Below are 15,516 nucleotides of genomic sequence, written 5' to 3'. Positions count from 1 at the left end.
CTTTCTGGGGGGAAAAAATTACTTTCAAAGCAAAACATACTTACCTGGCAGGGGAGATACATGATCAGAAGGTAGTTTTTCCAGGGCGAGGCTTGTCCTTTGCACTCCAGATGTGCTGACCCCTGCGATTTCCCCAAATGTGGGAAACTTGACTGTGTAATTTGTGGTAGTGGAGGACTGCGTTTGTCTCCCCTGATAAAAGTCAAAACAAAACAAAACGAAGAAACAGAGCCATGGCCAGTGTGGTTCAGTTGTTTAAGCACCATCCCTTGAACCAAGAGGTGGCTGGTTCAGTTCCTGGCCAGGGCACATGCCTGAGTTGCAGGCTCGATCTCCAGTAGGGAGCGTGCAGGAGACAGCTGATTGATCTCTCACTGATGTTTTTTTCCCCTCTCTCCCTTCCCTCTCTTGCTCTCTCAAATCAATAAAAACATATTTTCAAAAGAAAATAATTAAATACAGAATGATATCTTCTAATTTGACATTTCTGATCCATTTAAACAACTTATAATGCTTTTTTTATTATAAGAACTAGAGGTCCAGTGCACGGATTCGTGCACCGGTGGGGTCCCTCGGCCTGGCCTGCACCCTCTCGCAATCCGGGACCCCTAGGGGGATGTCGGAGAGCTGGTTTCGGCCCAATCCCCGCAGGCCAGGCCGAGGGACCCCACTGGTGCATGAATCCATGCACTGGGACTCTAGTATGCATGTAATATCTTTGGTTAATCTCTTCCTGCCCTCCCCCTTCCCTCTGAGATTCATCAGTCTGTTCCATGTTTCCATGCCTGTGGTTTCTGCTCCCGCGTTGAGCATCTGCCCCCTGGTGGTCAGTGCGTGTCATAGCTACCAGGCGGTTGGCTGATCACTTAGGCTTTTATATATATAGACTAGAGGCCTGGTGCACGAAATTCGTGCATGGCGGGTGTGTCCCTCAGTTCAGCCTGCACCCTCTCTAATCTGGGACCCATCAAGGGATTTGGCCTAAATGGGCAGTCGGACATCCCTCTCACAATCCAGGACTGCTGGCTCCCAACTGCTCACCTGCCTGCCTTCCTGATTGCTCCTAACCACTTCTGCCTGCCAGCCTGATCACCCCCTAACCACTCCTCTGCCAGCCTGTTTGCCCCTAACTGCCCTCCCCTGCAGGCCTGGTCACCCCTAACTGCCCTTCCCTACAGGCCCAGTCGCCCCCAACTTTCCTCCTCTGCCGGCCTGGTCACCCCTAACTGCCCTCCCCTGCAGGCTTGATCGCCCCCAACTGTCCTCCCTTGCAGGCCTGGTCCCTCCTAACTGCCCTCCCCTGCTGGCCTGATCGCCCACAACTGCTCTCCCTTGCAGGCCTGGTCCCTCCCAATTGCCCTCCCCTGCTGGCTATCTTGTGGTGGCCATCTTGTGTCCACATGGGGGCCGCTATCTTCGACCACATGGGGGCAGCCATCTTGTGTGTTGGAGTGACAATTTGCATATTACTCTTTTATTAGATAGGATAATGCATATTATCTGTTTTGAAAAACATTTCAGTTATACTACCTAGAAGTTTATCCAGGTTACTCAAATATTTGCTCCGTTAGGATACTAGAGTTGGCAGTGTTCGTCAGAGGTGAGCAAGGGTGCATTTTGAATGTCGTGTTCAAGCGGGGAGGCAGGCAGCCTGGTTGGTTGGGGAGGTAGAATTTCCAAACCAGGACCTTGACCCCCGCTTTTTACCCAGGCAGTGAGTCTGTGCACAGCCGCGCCTTTATGGAGGAGGGTGCATGTGCCCTTGGCAGGTGGGGAGGACTTGAGCCCCATATCCTGGGCTGATTTGAGGGCTGCCATGGGAACATCTGAATATCAGATTAAAGGTGAGGACATACCTGACTGTGTTTGGGTTTTGGTTAAGTCTTGCTGCTTAACTACTTCAAAACGGTAGTATACACCAGCAGGCATTTTTAAGTGCATGGATCTCTGGGTAGGAAGCTGAAATGGAGATGACTGCTTGTTTCTTGATATCTGGGACTTTGGGAAGTCTCAAAACAGGTGGGCCTGGAGGATCCTCTCCTGGTGGCTTCTTCATGGCAAGTGTGGCCCAAGTTTGGGCTCGGCTAGGACTGCCTGCGAGTGCCTGTGGGTGACCTGTCCAGCCTTGAGGTGGTCAGACTTTCATAGCAGCTCAGGGTTCTGAGAGCCAGTGTTCCCCCAAACGAGGTGGATGTGCCACTGTTTGGATGGGTTTGAAAAGTACCACCACTGAGGGTCTGCCTTTGTGTAAGAGTGTGGTGACTGCACAGGGTGCAGTGAACACTTGGCAGACAGCTAGGCACAGCTGTGGGAAGGCCTTCTGTTCCCTGAGGGCTTGGAGAGTCTGGAGGAGCAGCCACAGCCACAGCAGGAGTGCAGGCCACGGAGCGCTGCTGGAGCCACTCGATGCCCTGTGTTTGTCCAGGGTTTCTGTTTTGAACACTTTTCTAAATGAAAGTAGAAGCAAGTAGAAGGTTGGGATTGCTATTCACTCTTATGAAATGGGGCACATCTTCAGCATTCAAATAAACTTCGTGCTCCCACCCAAGGATTTCATGAGGTTAATGTTACTCAGTTTGAGTCTAGTTTAGAGGACGAGTTTGAAAAAACCAAGATGCCTTTTTTCTTTGGAGATGGGTGACAGAACCCTGGGCAGGTCACACGGGCCATGGAGTGAAGGCTCACATTTGAAGTGTTGGCATGGGCATGGGTGGCCACTAGTGTGACCCTGAGCAAGTCATGCTATTCCTCTTGGCTCCAGTCTCTGGCTGCGAAATGGAGGTAATGACATGACCTTGTGACTTGAAACTGAGTGTGGCAGGCTCACATGGTGAGACTGGCATTGCTACACTTCCCAAACATATGCCTGGCCGTGTCATGAGACTCCCCAGGGCTGTGGCCTCTGCCCAGCTGGATGCAGCGGTCAGTGCCATGTTTCAATGAACCTTCCCATGCCAGCCTCAGGGGCCCCTGCCTGCACCGCTGACTAGCGCTGGCGTTCCCAGGCCTGTGTCTACTAGCCCTCAGGCACCTTTGGCCTGCGTCACTGTGGGTGCCTCAAACCCAGCATGTGCTCCTCCCAGTCCATTATTTCTCCCCTAGCTGCCCTCCATCACTGGTGTGTTGTGTGTTTTTTTAAATTATCACCCAAGGATATGTTTTTATTGATTTGTAGGGGGGAAGGATGGAGAGAGAAAGAGAGAAAAAAAAAACACACACACACATTAATGTGAGAGAGAAACATCAATTAATTGCCTCCTGTATGCGACCAGGGATTGAACCCACAACCCTTTTGGTTTATGGACGACAGACACTTCAACCAACTGAGCCCCTGGCCAGGGCCATCTCCAGCATTCTGATCTCCTGACATCCATGTCACTACCCCACCCTGACCTCTCACCCCCCTATACACCAACCATCTCCAAGACCAGCTAGGTCTGTCCTCTGCCTTCTTCACTTTAGCCCACCTTCTGCCTTGCCCGTCTGCCCTTCTTCCTGATATGCCAAAACCCAGGCTGCCATTTATTACACTCTGATGCTTGCTAGTGCCCATTAACTGGATGTCTTAGAACGCTACAAAAGGTAAGACAATGGTGACCATATTTGATTCATTAATAGAATTCCCCAGGTGCTTATTAGGAAAACCTCCTTGGCCCAACGTGACCCTGCAGACTCCTCGTCCCCTCTGTCCCTCCACACTTCTGTTCAAGTGCATTTCCTTCAGAGCCCAGTAGATGTCCCATCTTCACAGCTCAGTAACCTGCCTCCTCTGCTCCCAGAACTGGTTGACTGCAGCCTTTACTCCTCTGATGTTACTGTGTACAGGTGGCTGGTGGCTAGTTTCCCCTCAAGGACAAGGGCGTTGCACCTCGTCATTCTTTAGGTATCTCTTAAAGCAGGGTTGGCAAGCTGACCCATGGCCAAGTCCAGCCCACCACTGAGCTGAGAAGGCTGTGACAATTTTTGAATAGTTTAAGAAAAGAATGCTCTTTTTTTTATCCTTACCCTGTTAGGGTCGCTGACAGAGGAACGCACGAGGCCAAAGTGGTAAGGGATTATAAATTTACTAGAGGCCCAGTGCATGAAATTTGTACACGGGGGCTGGGGTGGTGTCTCTCAGCCCAGCCTGCACCCTCTCCAATCTGAGACCCCTTGAGGGATTTCCAACTGCCTGTCTAGGCCCGATCCCTCTCACAATGCAGGACTGCTGGCTCCCAACCGCTCGCCTGCCTGCCTGCCTGACTGCCCCTAACTGCTTCTGCCTGCCAGCCTGATCAATACCTAACTGCTCTCCTGCTGGCCTGGTCACCCCTAAATGCCCTCCCCTGCAGTCATGGTCGCCCCCAACTGCCCTCCCCTGTAGGCCTGCAACTGCCCATCCCAATAAATAATACAAAGTCATTAGAATATTATTGACTATATTTCTTATGCTATACTTTATATCCCCATGACTAGTCTGTAACAAACAATTTGTACTTCTTAATCTCTTCACCTTTTTCACCCAGTCTCCCCAACTTCCCTCGCATCTGGCAACCATCAAAGTATTCTCTGTAGCACTGGCTGCCAGTGTATGTTGACAAGCCAAAATGATACTTTTTTTTTTTTACTTGAGATACACAGTAGAAAAAATACCCTGGGGTTTGGCCAGTCACTGACCTTTGGGGCTCTGTTTTGGTGGTGATGTTATAGGTAAAGAGTTCTCCTTGTCCCCACGTGTTGCCAGGGGAAGTGGAGTTCTTGTGATGTCACAAGAAAAGGAATTGTCTGAGACTCGCACGGGAGAATGAGATATCGTAGAAAACTTTATTTCTGTGTAATCAAACATGTGAGTTTCCAAGGTCCCATTTCATTTCCCTCCATCCTGCCAAGGAAGAAGTCCTGTTTTGCTTTCAGCAGAGCTAGGGTTAAAGCTGTTGCCCAGAGTTTCTTTCTTTTCTTTTTTTTGAGAAAGAGGAAGAGAGAGGGAAAGAGAGAGAAACATTGATGTGAGAGTGAAGCATCAGTGGGCTGCCTCTGGCATGCTCCCTACCAGGGATGAGCCTGCAGCCTGGGGCATGTGCATGGTACGACGCCCAACCAACTGAGCCACACTGGCCAGGATCGTTGCCCAGAGTTTCCTTTCCATGTTTACACGGTCCAGTCCAGCATTAGGCTAGCTTAGTTTGCATTCCCACCTGCAGTTCATCAGTCCATTGTGTGCGGCTTCTAGGAACACATGGCTATGAAGGGAACATGGGCAGGAGCAAAGCCCAAGGAACAAGAGTGGGAGCTGCTTTGTCTGGGGGACTATGTATTCCCAAACTTTTGAGGGCTTGCAAATGGCCCCACCCCCTTTGGCTAATGATCTCTGTTCCCAGGTTTGTCTGACAGGCACCTTCCCTACTTCACTCTGACTTTACTTTGCATGCGTCCATTTCCCCTTTGTCCAGCCCCTTCCCCCAGTGATCTGGAGGGACTAGGCTGGTGGTTCCCCGGAGACTATAATGTTCCAGCTTCCTAGTGAAGCTGCCCAGGTGGCCATCCATGTTTATAATGTCTGGCCTTCCTTTTGCTCCTTTTCTATTATTAATAACTAGCTAATTACAGCGGTATCAGTGACATCACTTGCTATGTGAGCTGAGGATTGACCAACATGTTCACAAATTGTCTAGGAAGAGACTGAGAACAGGACTTTAGCAAGAGTTTAAAAAATCCTTTCCCTCCTTTTTAAAAAGCAAGGTAAATGTGTAAATTCAGGGACAAATAAGAAAGTACCTCACCATTTATTTTTTAATTATTTTATTTTTTAAAAAAATTCTTTATTGTTGAAAGTATTACATATGCTCCCCTTTTCCCCCATTGACCTCTCCCAGCCAGCCTCCACTGCCCCCCCCCCATCCCAGGCTTTCAACCCCCCGTTATCTGTGTCCATTGGTTATGCTTATAAGCATACAAGTTCTTTGGTTGATCTCTTAACCCCCACCCACCCACCCCCCCCCTCCCTCTGAGGTTTGATGATCTGTTCAATGCTTCTATGTCTCTGGATCTGTTTTTGTTCATCAGTTTATGTTGTTCATTATATTCCACTAATGAGTAAGATCATGTGATACTTACCTTTTTCTGACTGGCTCTTTCGCTTAGCATAATGCTCTCCAGGTCCATCCATGCTGTTGCAAATGGTAAGTTCTTTCTTGTTTACAGCAGCATACTATTCCATTGTGTAGATGTGCCATGGTTTTTTAATCCATTCATGTGCTGATGGGCACTTAGGCTGTTTCCAAATCTTAGCTATTATAAATTGTTCTGCTATGAACATAGGAGTGCATATATCCTTTCTGATTGGTGTTTCTGTTTTCTTGGGATGTTCATAGAAGTGGAATTACTGGGTCAAATGGGAGTTCTGTTTTTAATTTTTTGAGGAAACTTCATATTGCTTTCCACAGAGGCTTCACCAGTTTGCCCACCAGCAGTGCACGAGGGTTCCTTTTACTCCACATCCTCACCAGCACTTGTCATTTGTTGATTTGTTGATAATAGCCATTCTGGTAGGTGTGAGCTGGTACCTCATTGTTGTTTTGATTTGCATCTCTCTGATGATTAGTGACTTTGAGCATGTTTTCATTTGCCTCTTGGCCTTCTGTACATCCACTTAAGACAGTGGTTTTCAACCTTGTTAATGCCGCGACCCTTTAATACAGTTCCTCATGTTGTGGTGACCCCCAACCATAAAATTATTTTCGTTGCTACTTCATAACTATAATCTTGCTACTGTTATGAATCATAATGTAAATATCTGTGTTTTCCGATGGTCTTTGGGAACTCTGCTAGTGGTTCTCAACCTGTGGGTCACGACCCACAGGTTGAGAACTGCTGTTGTAGAGCCTAAGACCATCGGAAAACACAGATATTTACATTATGATTCATTAACAGCAGCAAAATTACAGTTATAAAGTAGCAACGAAAATAATTTTATGGTTGGGGGTCACCACAACATGAGGAACTGTATTAAAGGGTTGCGGCATTAGAAAGGTTGAGAATCACTGACTTAGGAGAAGCGTCTGTTTAGGTCCTTTGCCCATTTTTTGATTGAATTGTTTATCTTCCTTTCGGTAAGTTGTATGAGTTCCCTGTACATTTTGGAGTTTAAACCTTTATCATATGTAACATTGGCAAATATGTTCCCCGCTGCAGTGGGCTCTCTTGTTATTTTGTTGATGGTTTCTTTTGCTGTACAGAAGCTTTTTATTCTGATGTAGTCCCATTTGTTCATTTTCTCCTTAATTTCCATTGTCTTAGGAGATGTGGTGGTAAACATTGCTATAAGATATCTCTGACATTTTGCTGCCTATGGATTCTAAAATTTTTGTGGTTTCCTTTCTTACATTTAAGTCTTTTATCCATTTTGAGTGTATTTTTGGTGTATGGTGTAAGTTGGTGGTCTAGTTTCATTTTTTTTGCATGTATCTGTCAGATTTTCCCAACACCGTTTATTGAAGAGACTGTCTTGACTCCATTGTGTTCTTGTGCCAGTACCAGGCTGTTTTGAGGACAGTGACTTTGTAATATAACTTGATATCTGGTATTGTGATCCCTCCAACTTTGTTCTTCTTTCTCAGGATTGCTGCGGCTGTTTGGGGTCTTTTCTTACTCCATATACATTTTTGGAGAGGTTACTCTAGATCTGTGAAATATGCTGTTGGTACTTGAATGGGGATTGCACTGAATCTATAGATTGCTTTGGGTAGTATGGACATGTTAATGATGTTGATTCTACCAGTCTATGAACATGGTATATTCTTCCATCTTATATAATAAAGAGGTAATATGCAAATTGACCATCACTCCAACACACAAGATGGCCACTGCCATGTGGACACAAGATGGCCGCCATAAGATGGCCTGCAGGGGAGGGTAGTTGTGGGCGATCAGGCCAGCAGGGGAGGGCAGTTGAGAGGGACCAGGCCTGCAAGGGAGGGCAGTTGTGGGGGGACCAGGCCTGCAGGGGAGGGCAGTTAGGGGTGACCAGGACAGCAGGGGAGGGCAGTTAGGGGCAATCGGGTTGGCAGGGGAGCAGTTAGGCGTCGATCAGGCTGGCAGGGGAGTGGTTAGGGGGTGATCAGGCTGGCAGGCAGAAGTGGTTAGGGGCAATCAGACAGGCAGGCAGGTGAGCAGTTGGGAGCCAGCAGTCCTGGATTGTGAGAGGCGATGTCCGACTGCCTGTTTAGGCACGATCTCACCAGGCATCCCCGGAGGGGTCCCAGATTGGAGAGGGTGCAGGCTGGGCTGAGGGACACACCCCAACTCCCTATGCATGCATTTTATGCACCGGGCATCTAGTTTGTTTATATCTTCCTCTGTCTCCTTTTTCAATGTCCTATAGTTTTATGAGTATAGGTCTTTTACCTCCTTGGTTAAGTTTATTCCTAAGTATCTTAATTTTGTTGTTGCAATGATAAATGAGATTGATTCTTTAGTTTCTCTTCATGAGAATTCATCATTGTATTAAAAAGCCAAAGGTTTTTGGGTGTTGATTTTGTATCCTGCTACATTGCCAAATTCATTTATTAAATCTAGTAGTTTTTTGATGGATTCTTTAGGGTTTTCCTATGTACCAATATCATGCCATCTATGAATAATGACAGTTTTACTTCTTCTTTTCCAATTTGGATGCCTTTTATTTCTTCTTCTTTTCCAGAGTACTTCCAGTACTCTGTCGAACAGGAGTGATGAAAGTGGCCAGCCCTGTCTTGTTCCTGTTCTTAGGGGAAATGGTTTTAGTTTTTGCCCATTGAGTATGATGTTGGCTGTAGGTCTGCTATTATAAGGCTTTTGTTATGTTGAGGTATGATCCCTCTATTCCCACTTTGCTGAGAGTTTTTATCAAAAAAGGGTGTTGGATTTTGTCAAATCTTTTTTCTGCATCAATTGTTATGATCATGTAATTTTTGTCTTTCAGTTTGTTTATGTGATACATCACATTTATTGATTTGTGGTTATTGTACCAGCTTTGCATCCCCAGAATAAATCCCACTTGGTAATGGTGTATGATCTTTTTAATATATTGCTGGATGCAATTTGCTAATACTTTATTGAGGATTTTAGCATCTATGTTCATCAGGGATACTGGCCTGTAATTCTCTTTCTTTGTAGGGTCCTTACATGGTTTTGAGATTAGGGTAATGCTGGCTTCATAGAAAGAGCTTGGAAGTTTACCTTCCTCTTGGAATTTTTGTGATAGTCTGAGATGTGTAGATGTTAGTTCTTTGAATGTTTGGTAAATTCCCCTGTGAAGCCATCTGGACCACAGTTTAGTTTGCTGGAAGTTTCTTTGATTACTGCTTCAATTTCACCAGTAGTTATTGGCCTATTTTTTTAAATTCTTCCTGATTGAGTTTTGGAAGATTGTATTTCTCTAGAAATACGTCCATTTCATCTAGGTTCTCCAGTTTTCTGGAATATCCTAGTAGATGTTCGTAGCATTTTTTAAACTAATCCTTTGTATTTCTGTGGGGTTGGTTGTCACTTTACCTCTTTCATTTCTAATTTTGTTTATTTGGGTCCTCTCTCTTTGTTTCTTGGTAAGCCTGGCTAGAGGTTCATCAATCTTGTTTATCCTTTTAAAGAACCATCTCTTGGTTCTGTTGATCTTTTGTTTTTGTGTTTGTTTGTTTGTTTTTTGGTCTCTATGCCATTTATTTCTGTTCTGATCTTTATTATTTCCTTCTTTCTACTTACTCTGGGCTTTTCTTGTTGCTCTCTTTCTAATTATGTTGTAGGGTTAGATAATTTATTACCAGTTTTTCGTGTGTGTGTGTGTGTGTGTGTGTGTGTGTGTTTGTTTTTGTTTTTTGAGGTAGGCCTGTAGTGCTAAGAACGTCCCTCTCAGGACTGCTTTCACTGTGTCCCATAGATTTTGGATTGTTGTGTTTCCATTGTCATTTGTTTCTAGTATGTTTTTATTTCTTCTTTGTTCTCTTTGGTAACCCATTCATTGTTTTATAGCATGCTGTTTAGCCTCCATGTGTTTGATTGTTTTTGAGTGTTTTTATTGTAGTTGATTTCTAATTTTATGCCATTGTGATCTGCTTGATATAATTTTATTCTTCTTGAATTTGTAGAGACTTGGCCTGTGTCCTTATATGTATGTGGTCTATCTTTGAAAATGTCCTATGTGCACATGAGAAAATGTATATTCCATGCCTTTGGGGTGAAATGTTCTGAAGATGTCAATTAGTTTCATCTGATTGAGTGAGTCATTTAGGATTGCTGTTTCTTTGTTGAATTTTTGTCTAAAAGATTTATCAAGTGGTGTCAGTGGGGTATTAAAGTCCCCTATTATGATTTTATTGCTGTCCATCTCTCCCTTGATATCTTCCAGAAGTTTTTTTTTTAATGTATTTTGGTGCTCCTGTTTTGGGTGCATATATGTTTACTAGAGTTATATCCTCTTGTATTAATCCCTTTAGTATCATGAAGTGGCCTTCCTTATCTCTTGTTATGACCTTCACTTAGAGGTCTATTTTGTCAGATATAAGTATTGCTACCATAGCTTTTTTTTTTTTTTTTTTTCATTTCCATTTACTTGAAAAAAATTTTTCCATCCCTTCACTTTCAGTCTGTGTGAGTCCTTTGTTCTGAGGTGGGTCTCTGGCAGACAGCATATAAATGAGTCATGTTTTCTTATCTATTCAGCCATCCTATACCTTTTGATTGGAGCATTTAATTCATTTACATTTATGTTTATTATTGATAGGTACTTGTTTGTTGCCATTTTTATTCTTTATGTCTGTATTTCTTCTTATCTTTCTATTCCTTTTTCTTACACCAATCCCTTTAGGATTTCTGGCATTGCTGGTTTGGTGGTAATAAACTCTCTTAGCCTTTTTTTGTCTAAAGGGATAATAGTTCCCTTGCTTTTAAGTACTTTGTATACTTCATTCCATCTCCTTCTGGCCTGATCTGTTTCTGTTGAAAAATCAGCTGATAGTCTAATTCAGCTCTTATAAGTACCTTTCTGTCTCTCTTGCAGCCCTTGAGATTCTTTCTTTGTCATTAACGTTTTCCATTGTATTACAGAGTGTCTTGGTGTGAGTCTTTTTGGGGTACCTCTTGTTTGGGATTCTCAGTGCTTGTGTGACATTTTTGTTCCCTGAGTCAGGGAAGTTTTCTGTCATTATTTCTTCAAGCAGGGTTTCTATTCCTTGCTCAGCTTCTCCTCCTTCTGGCACCCCTATTATGTGGACACGGCTTTGTTTCATGTTGTCCCAAAGCTCCCTTAAACTCTTCTCCTGCTTTTTACATTTTTTTTTTCAATTGCTGTTCAAATTGGATGTTGTCTGCTGCAGATGCTCGGGGTCAGTGGGGGCGCATGCACAGTTCTTCTGGTATGCGACTCCCTGTGAGGTTCCAGAGCCCTCTGGCATGCGTGGGCCGAGGCGCCCGAGGCAGTGTTCTGCCCTAGGAACCTCTGACTCTCAATTTCAGTACGGCCCTGGCACCTGGGCAGGAAGGGGTGTGGGGTACCTCTGGCTTGCACTCACAGTGCTGGGTCCTCAAGCACTGGGTCCTGGTGCCCAGGCGGGGAGGCAGGGTGTGGGAGGTCTCTCTTCATCTCACCATTTAAACTCAAGTGTTTTGGCATTTTCACACTTCTTTTTCCATGTGATTTTTAATAACAGAAGTCATACTGCATATATTTTTTCCCTCTGACACTATCATAACTGTATTCTCATGTTACAACATAGTTTTCTGGTTCTTTTTAATGGCTTTCTGTTTTCATTGGATGGTGGTATAATTTAGATAGTAGCTTCCCAATTGTCAGATATTTTGGTTTATCCCTCTGTCTTTTTTTCTTTAATTATAAATAAGGCCATGATTTGTGAAGGGAGCTATCCTGTATGTATACTCATGGCTTGAGGATAATACCCAAAAGAAAATTACATGGTCCAAAGATATAAACAATCTCTGCCTTTTTTGAGGAATAGTGAATATAGTACTGATTCATTTTAATTTCTCCCATTTCTTGCACACTTGCCACTTTTTATGTAGTTATTTTACTAATCTCTTTTCTGTCATAGTTTCCTCCTCTACTTGAAGAAGCATATAATTTGATTGGATCAACATGTCCCTTCTTAACACATTGTGAACAGATTACGAGAATTCTCGCTTCATATTACACAGTGTTTTACAAAGCATCATACTTTAAAAAGATATTAGCTTGTAAGAACATGTAATAAATAATTTCAAAATGCAATGAGTATTTAATTTTAAAGCGTGCCTTTAACATTTACGTAAAACATTTTTTGTACTTGTTCAATAGAAACTTATCTGGCCATAAAACTACTGGTCCGCAATGTGTTAACAATGTGTGTTTCTTTATAGGGGCATGATTTTGGACACAGTTCTATTCAATAAACATTAATTAAGGCCCTACTAGGTACCAGAGAGTAGCAATGAGAAGATGCCCAGGATTAGCTCTAACCTCAAGGCTTTCTCAAGTTGGGGAAGGTGGAATAGGGGGATGTTTGTTATTTTCTCTCCTTTTTCCGGCATCTGGAAGCATGTAGCCCCTGGGAGTTGTTCAGCATTTGGGGAGTGGCCGAATAAGGGCTCAGTGTGTATAAAACTTAGGACCACTCATTCATGGTGAAGTTTCTGTATGATATAATCCTCTGTTTAGTAACTTGAAGTGCTTGCTCATGGTCCAGTATTATTTCTCAAAGTTATCCATGGTGAAATTTTGCTGTTGTACCCCACTGATTTATGCACATTTGCCGATCGCCAGCTGTAGACATGGTAACACTCTCTGCAGGTGTCTTTAATCAAAGAGGCAGCCAAGTAGCCCAGACACTATAGTCTAAGCGATATGGGATAGGTGCTGAGAAAGAATGGATGATTCTAGTTGAAATTAAGGCACAACGTCAGGCCATTGCTTAACTTCTCTGGATTTTGTTCTCATCAACACTTGATGTGTTTGGGCATGTGGTATTTGATTCTTGTGACTGGCTCTGCACTGTTGAGTGCCGAACCCCAAATGAGATATCCCAAAATTAGAGGGATATATAGGATCATGTTTTCACTTACATTTTTTAAAATATATTTTTATTGATTTCAGAGAGGAAGGAAGAGGGAGAGAGATAGAAACATCAATGATGAGAGAGAATCATTGATTGGCTGCCTCCTGTACGTCCCCCACTGGGGATCGAGCCCGCAACCCAGGCATGTGCCCTTGACTGGAATCAAACTGGGGGGACCCTTCAGTCCATAGGCCAATGCTCTATCCACTGAACCAAACCAATTAGGGATGCACTTACTTTTTAGTTGGACTTAATATTTTAAAAGTGTGCATTATAATGTCATTATGAGCTATAATTTAGTTTACTTAGTGAACTTAAAAACATTGGTTAAAAATTAAAATTGTATTTATTGATATTCATGAATGTCATGAGCTTAAATATTGACCTTTTCTTCTTCTTTCCCTTACAGCTGTTTGGGGCAACTACGTTAATATGAGGTAATTGATTTTAATAATTTGGGTTTTGTGGACACATTTCAGTTGTTACATATACACCATTGATATCATGGCTTAATTGGATTTAATTTTAAAAATGAAGCCGAGTATTTTCTATTCACACATCCGGGCTGTGTCCTGTCCTCTGTGGATCTTCTCGAGGAATGCAGCTGGTCCCTGGCCCCAGGGCTCAGGCCATGTGGATGCTGAGACTACCTGTCCTTCCCCAGGAATCTTCTGGCCTCACTGGGCATTATTTGTGTTGCTAACTAGGGCAGGAAGGACACTTATAAAAGTGAAATCCTTGTGTTAATTTTTAAAGTCATCAAAATATAGTAAGTGTTCATTGTAAAAACAAATTTGGTGCAGTTAGTACAGTTTTATTTGAAAAAAAATCAGGTTGTTTTTCTTGGTAGTACAACTAAATTAAGAATGCAGTCATGATGTGGTGATTGAACTGGATTTGGAAGTTTAATACTGCTGTGCCCCCACCAGGCTTTTCATATTGGGTTGGTTTTGCAAGGCGGGTCCTTGTTGAGCTAATTCCTGCCACCAGAACTTGTGTGTTTTCTGACATAGCTTCTGTGTGTGGCTAGGTCGGGTGTTCCGCTCCCATTTAAAGGAGTTCTGTTTATTTCCTTGGAAAAACTCCATTTGGTATTAAATCCCCAGGAAAGCCCAGCAGTCAGGCTTGTACTCCTGTAGAGACAAAACTCCTGCTTTAAAATCCCTTGTTGGGTATAATGTGAAAGTGAGATTATTTTATTTAGTAGAAACAATGCTAAGGCAGTAGTGAGTGTGTGAGATGGATTTAGATTACCTCTCCTGGTTGACTTATTTTTCTTTACTGCACCACCTCAGGAGGGAATTGGCACATCTCTATATATAAAAGCCTAAGAGACCAACCGACCAGTCGACTGGTTGCTATGACACACACTGATCACCAGGGGGCAGATGCTCAACACAGGAGATGCCCCCTGGTGGTCAGTGTGCTCCCACAGTCAACCTCCCACAGTTCCTCCCCCGGCGGGCCAATCTCCCTCAGTACTCCCCCCGCCGGCCAATCTCCTGTGGTCCCTCCCCCTGGCCAGCTGTGCAACCCCCTGCCCCCCACCCCAATCGCCAGCCAGGCCGAGGGACCCCACTTGGCCTCTAGTGTGACTGATATTTGGGAAGGAGAGAGATGGTCTCAAACTTTGGTTTGTGTTGTGTACGTTTGTTCATAAATAACTCTTGAAGTCATAAAGCCTTTCAATTGATCTCAGTTTTGTAGCTTTCTACTCAACAGGTCTATCCAGGAAAATGGTGAAATGAAACTTGAAAGGAAGATTGAAGAGGTTAGTAGTCTCTTCCATATTTTGCTTCTACTTTTTTCTATATATGTATCTACTTCAGTTCCTTTGCTTGTGCTGGTATCTTTATTGTCGCAACTTGATGCTGATCTATGATTTTGAGACTATTTATCAAAAAATGATCCCTGCCCAGCTGGAGTGGCTCAGTTGGTTAAGTGTCATCCTGTGCACTGAAAGGTTGCTGGTTCGATTCCTAGTCTCAGGGCACATACCTAGGTTGTGGGTTCGATCCCTAGTTGGGGCACATACAGAAAGCAACTGAAAGTTTCTCTCTCACATGGTTGTTTCTCTCTCCCCCCACCCCCCACCCCCCACCCTCTCTAAGCATGTCCTCGAGTGAAGATTAAAAAAAAATCCCTTATTTAATAGGAGACTTAATAATACTTGTTATGCTGAAGGTAAATCTTTGTGTCAGTTTTTGTCCATTTTATAAAGGTATGCTCTATTAAAACACATTCTATCTTAAAGACAAAATGAGTTTAAACTTTTATGTGACTTTTTGGTGAGCCTTTCCAGAAATCCTTAGAGAAAGGGAAGTGATTACCTGCATCCACTCACCTGAGCAGATGCTGAAAGGAAAAAGGTCCGCCTGAGATGCTAGGACTCTGGAACATAAGAGTATCTGTAGGTGCGGATAGGGAAATCACAGACCTCCCTCACTGAAAGCTAGTTCCT

The 15,516-nt window shown here is 43.7% G+C and overlaps 1 protein-coding gene across 3 annotated transcripts in view; it reads left to right on the top strand.

The window, feature by feature from the left end:
• Positions 1-15,516, top strand: part of UXS1 (UDP-glucuronate decarboxylase 1) — a 134,556-nt gene that overhangs the window by 33,630 nt on the left and 85,410 nt on the right. For 2 of the 3 annotated variants that reach the window (XM_080684074.1, XM_080684076.1), the window contains exons 2-3: positions 13,465-13,492; positions 14,778-14,826. In XM_080684074.1, coding sequence (XP_080540200.1) covers positions 13,465-13,492; positions 14,778-14,826 — 77 coding nt within the window. Of the gene's footprint in view, positions 1-13,464; positions 13,493-14,762; positions 14,827-15,516 lie in introns of all 3 variants that reach the window. The other variant, XM_080684073.1, reaches the window with a different exon arrangement.

The sequence above is a fragment of the Plecotus auritus genome (genome assembly GCF_963455305.1).
Source record: "Plecotus auritus genome assembly, chromosome: 8".
NCBI lineage: Eukaryota > Metazoa > Chordata > Mammalia > Chiroptera > Vespertilionidae > Plecotus > Plecotus auritus.
Note: the sequence above shows the minus strand (reverse complement) of the source record. Positions and strands in the feature narration are given on the sequence as shown.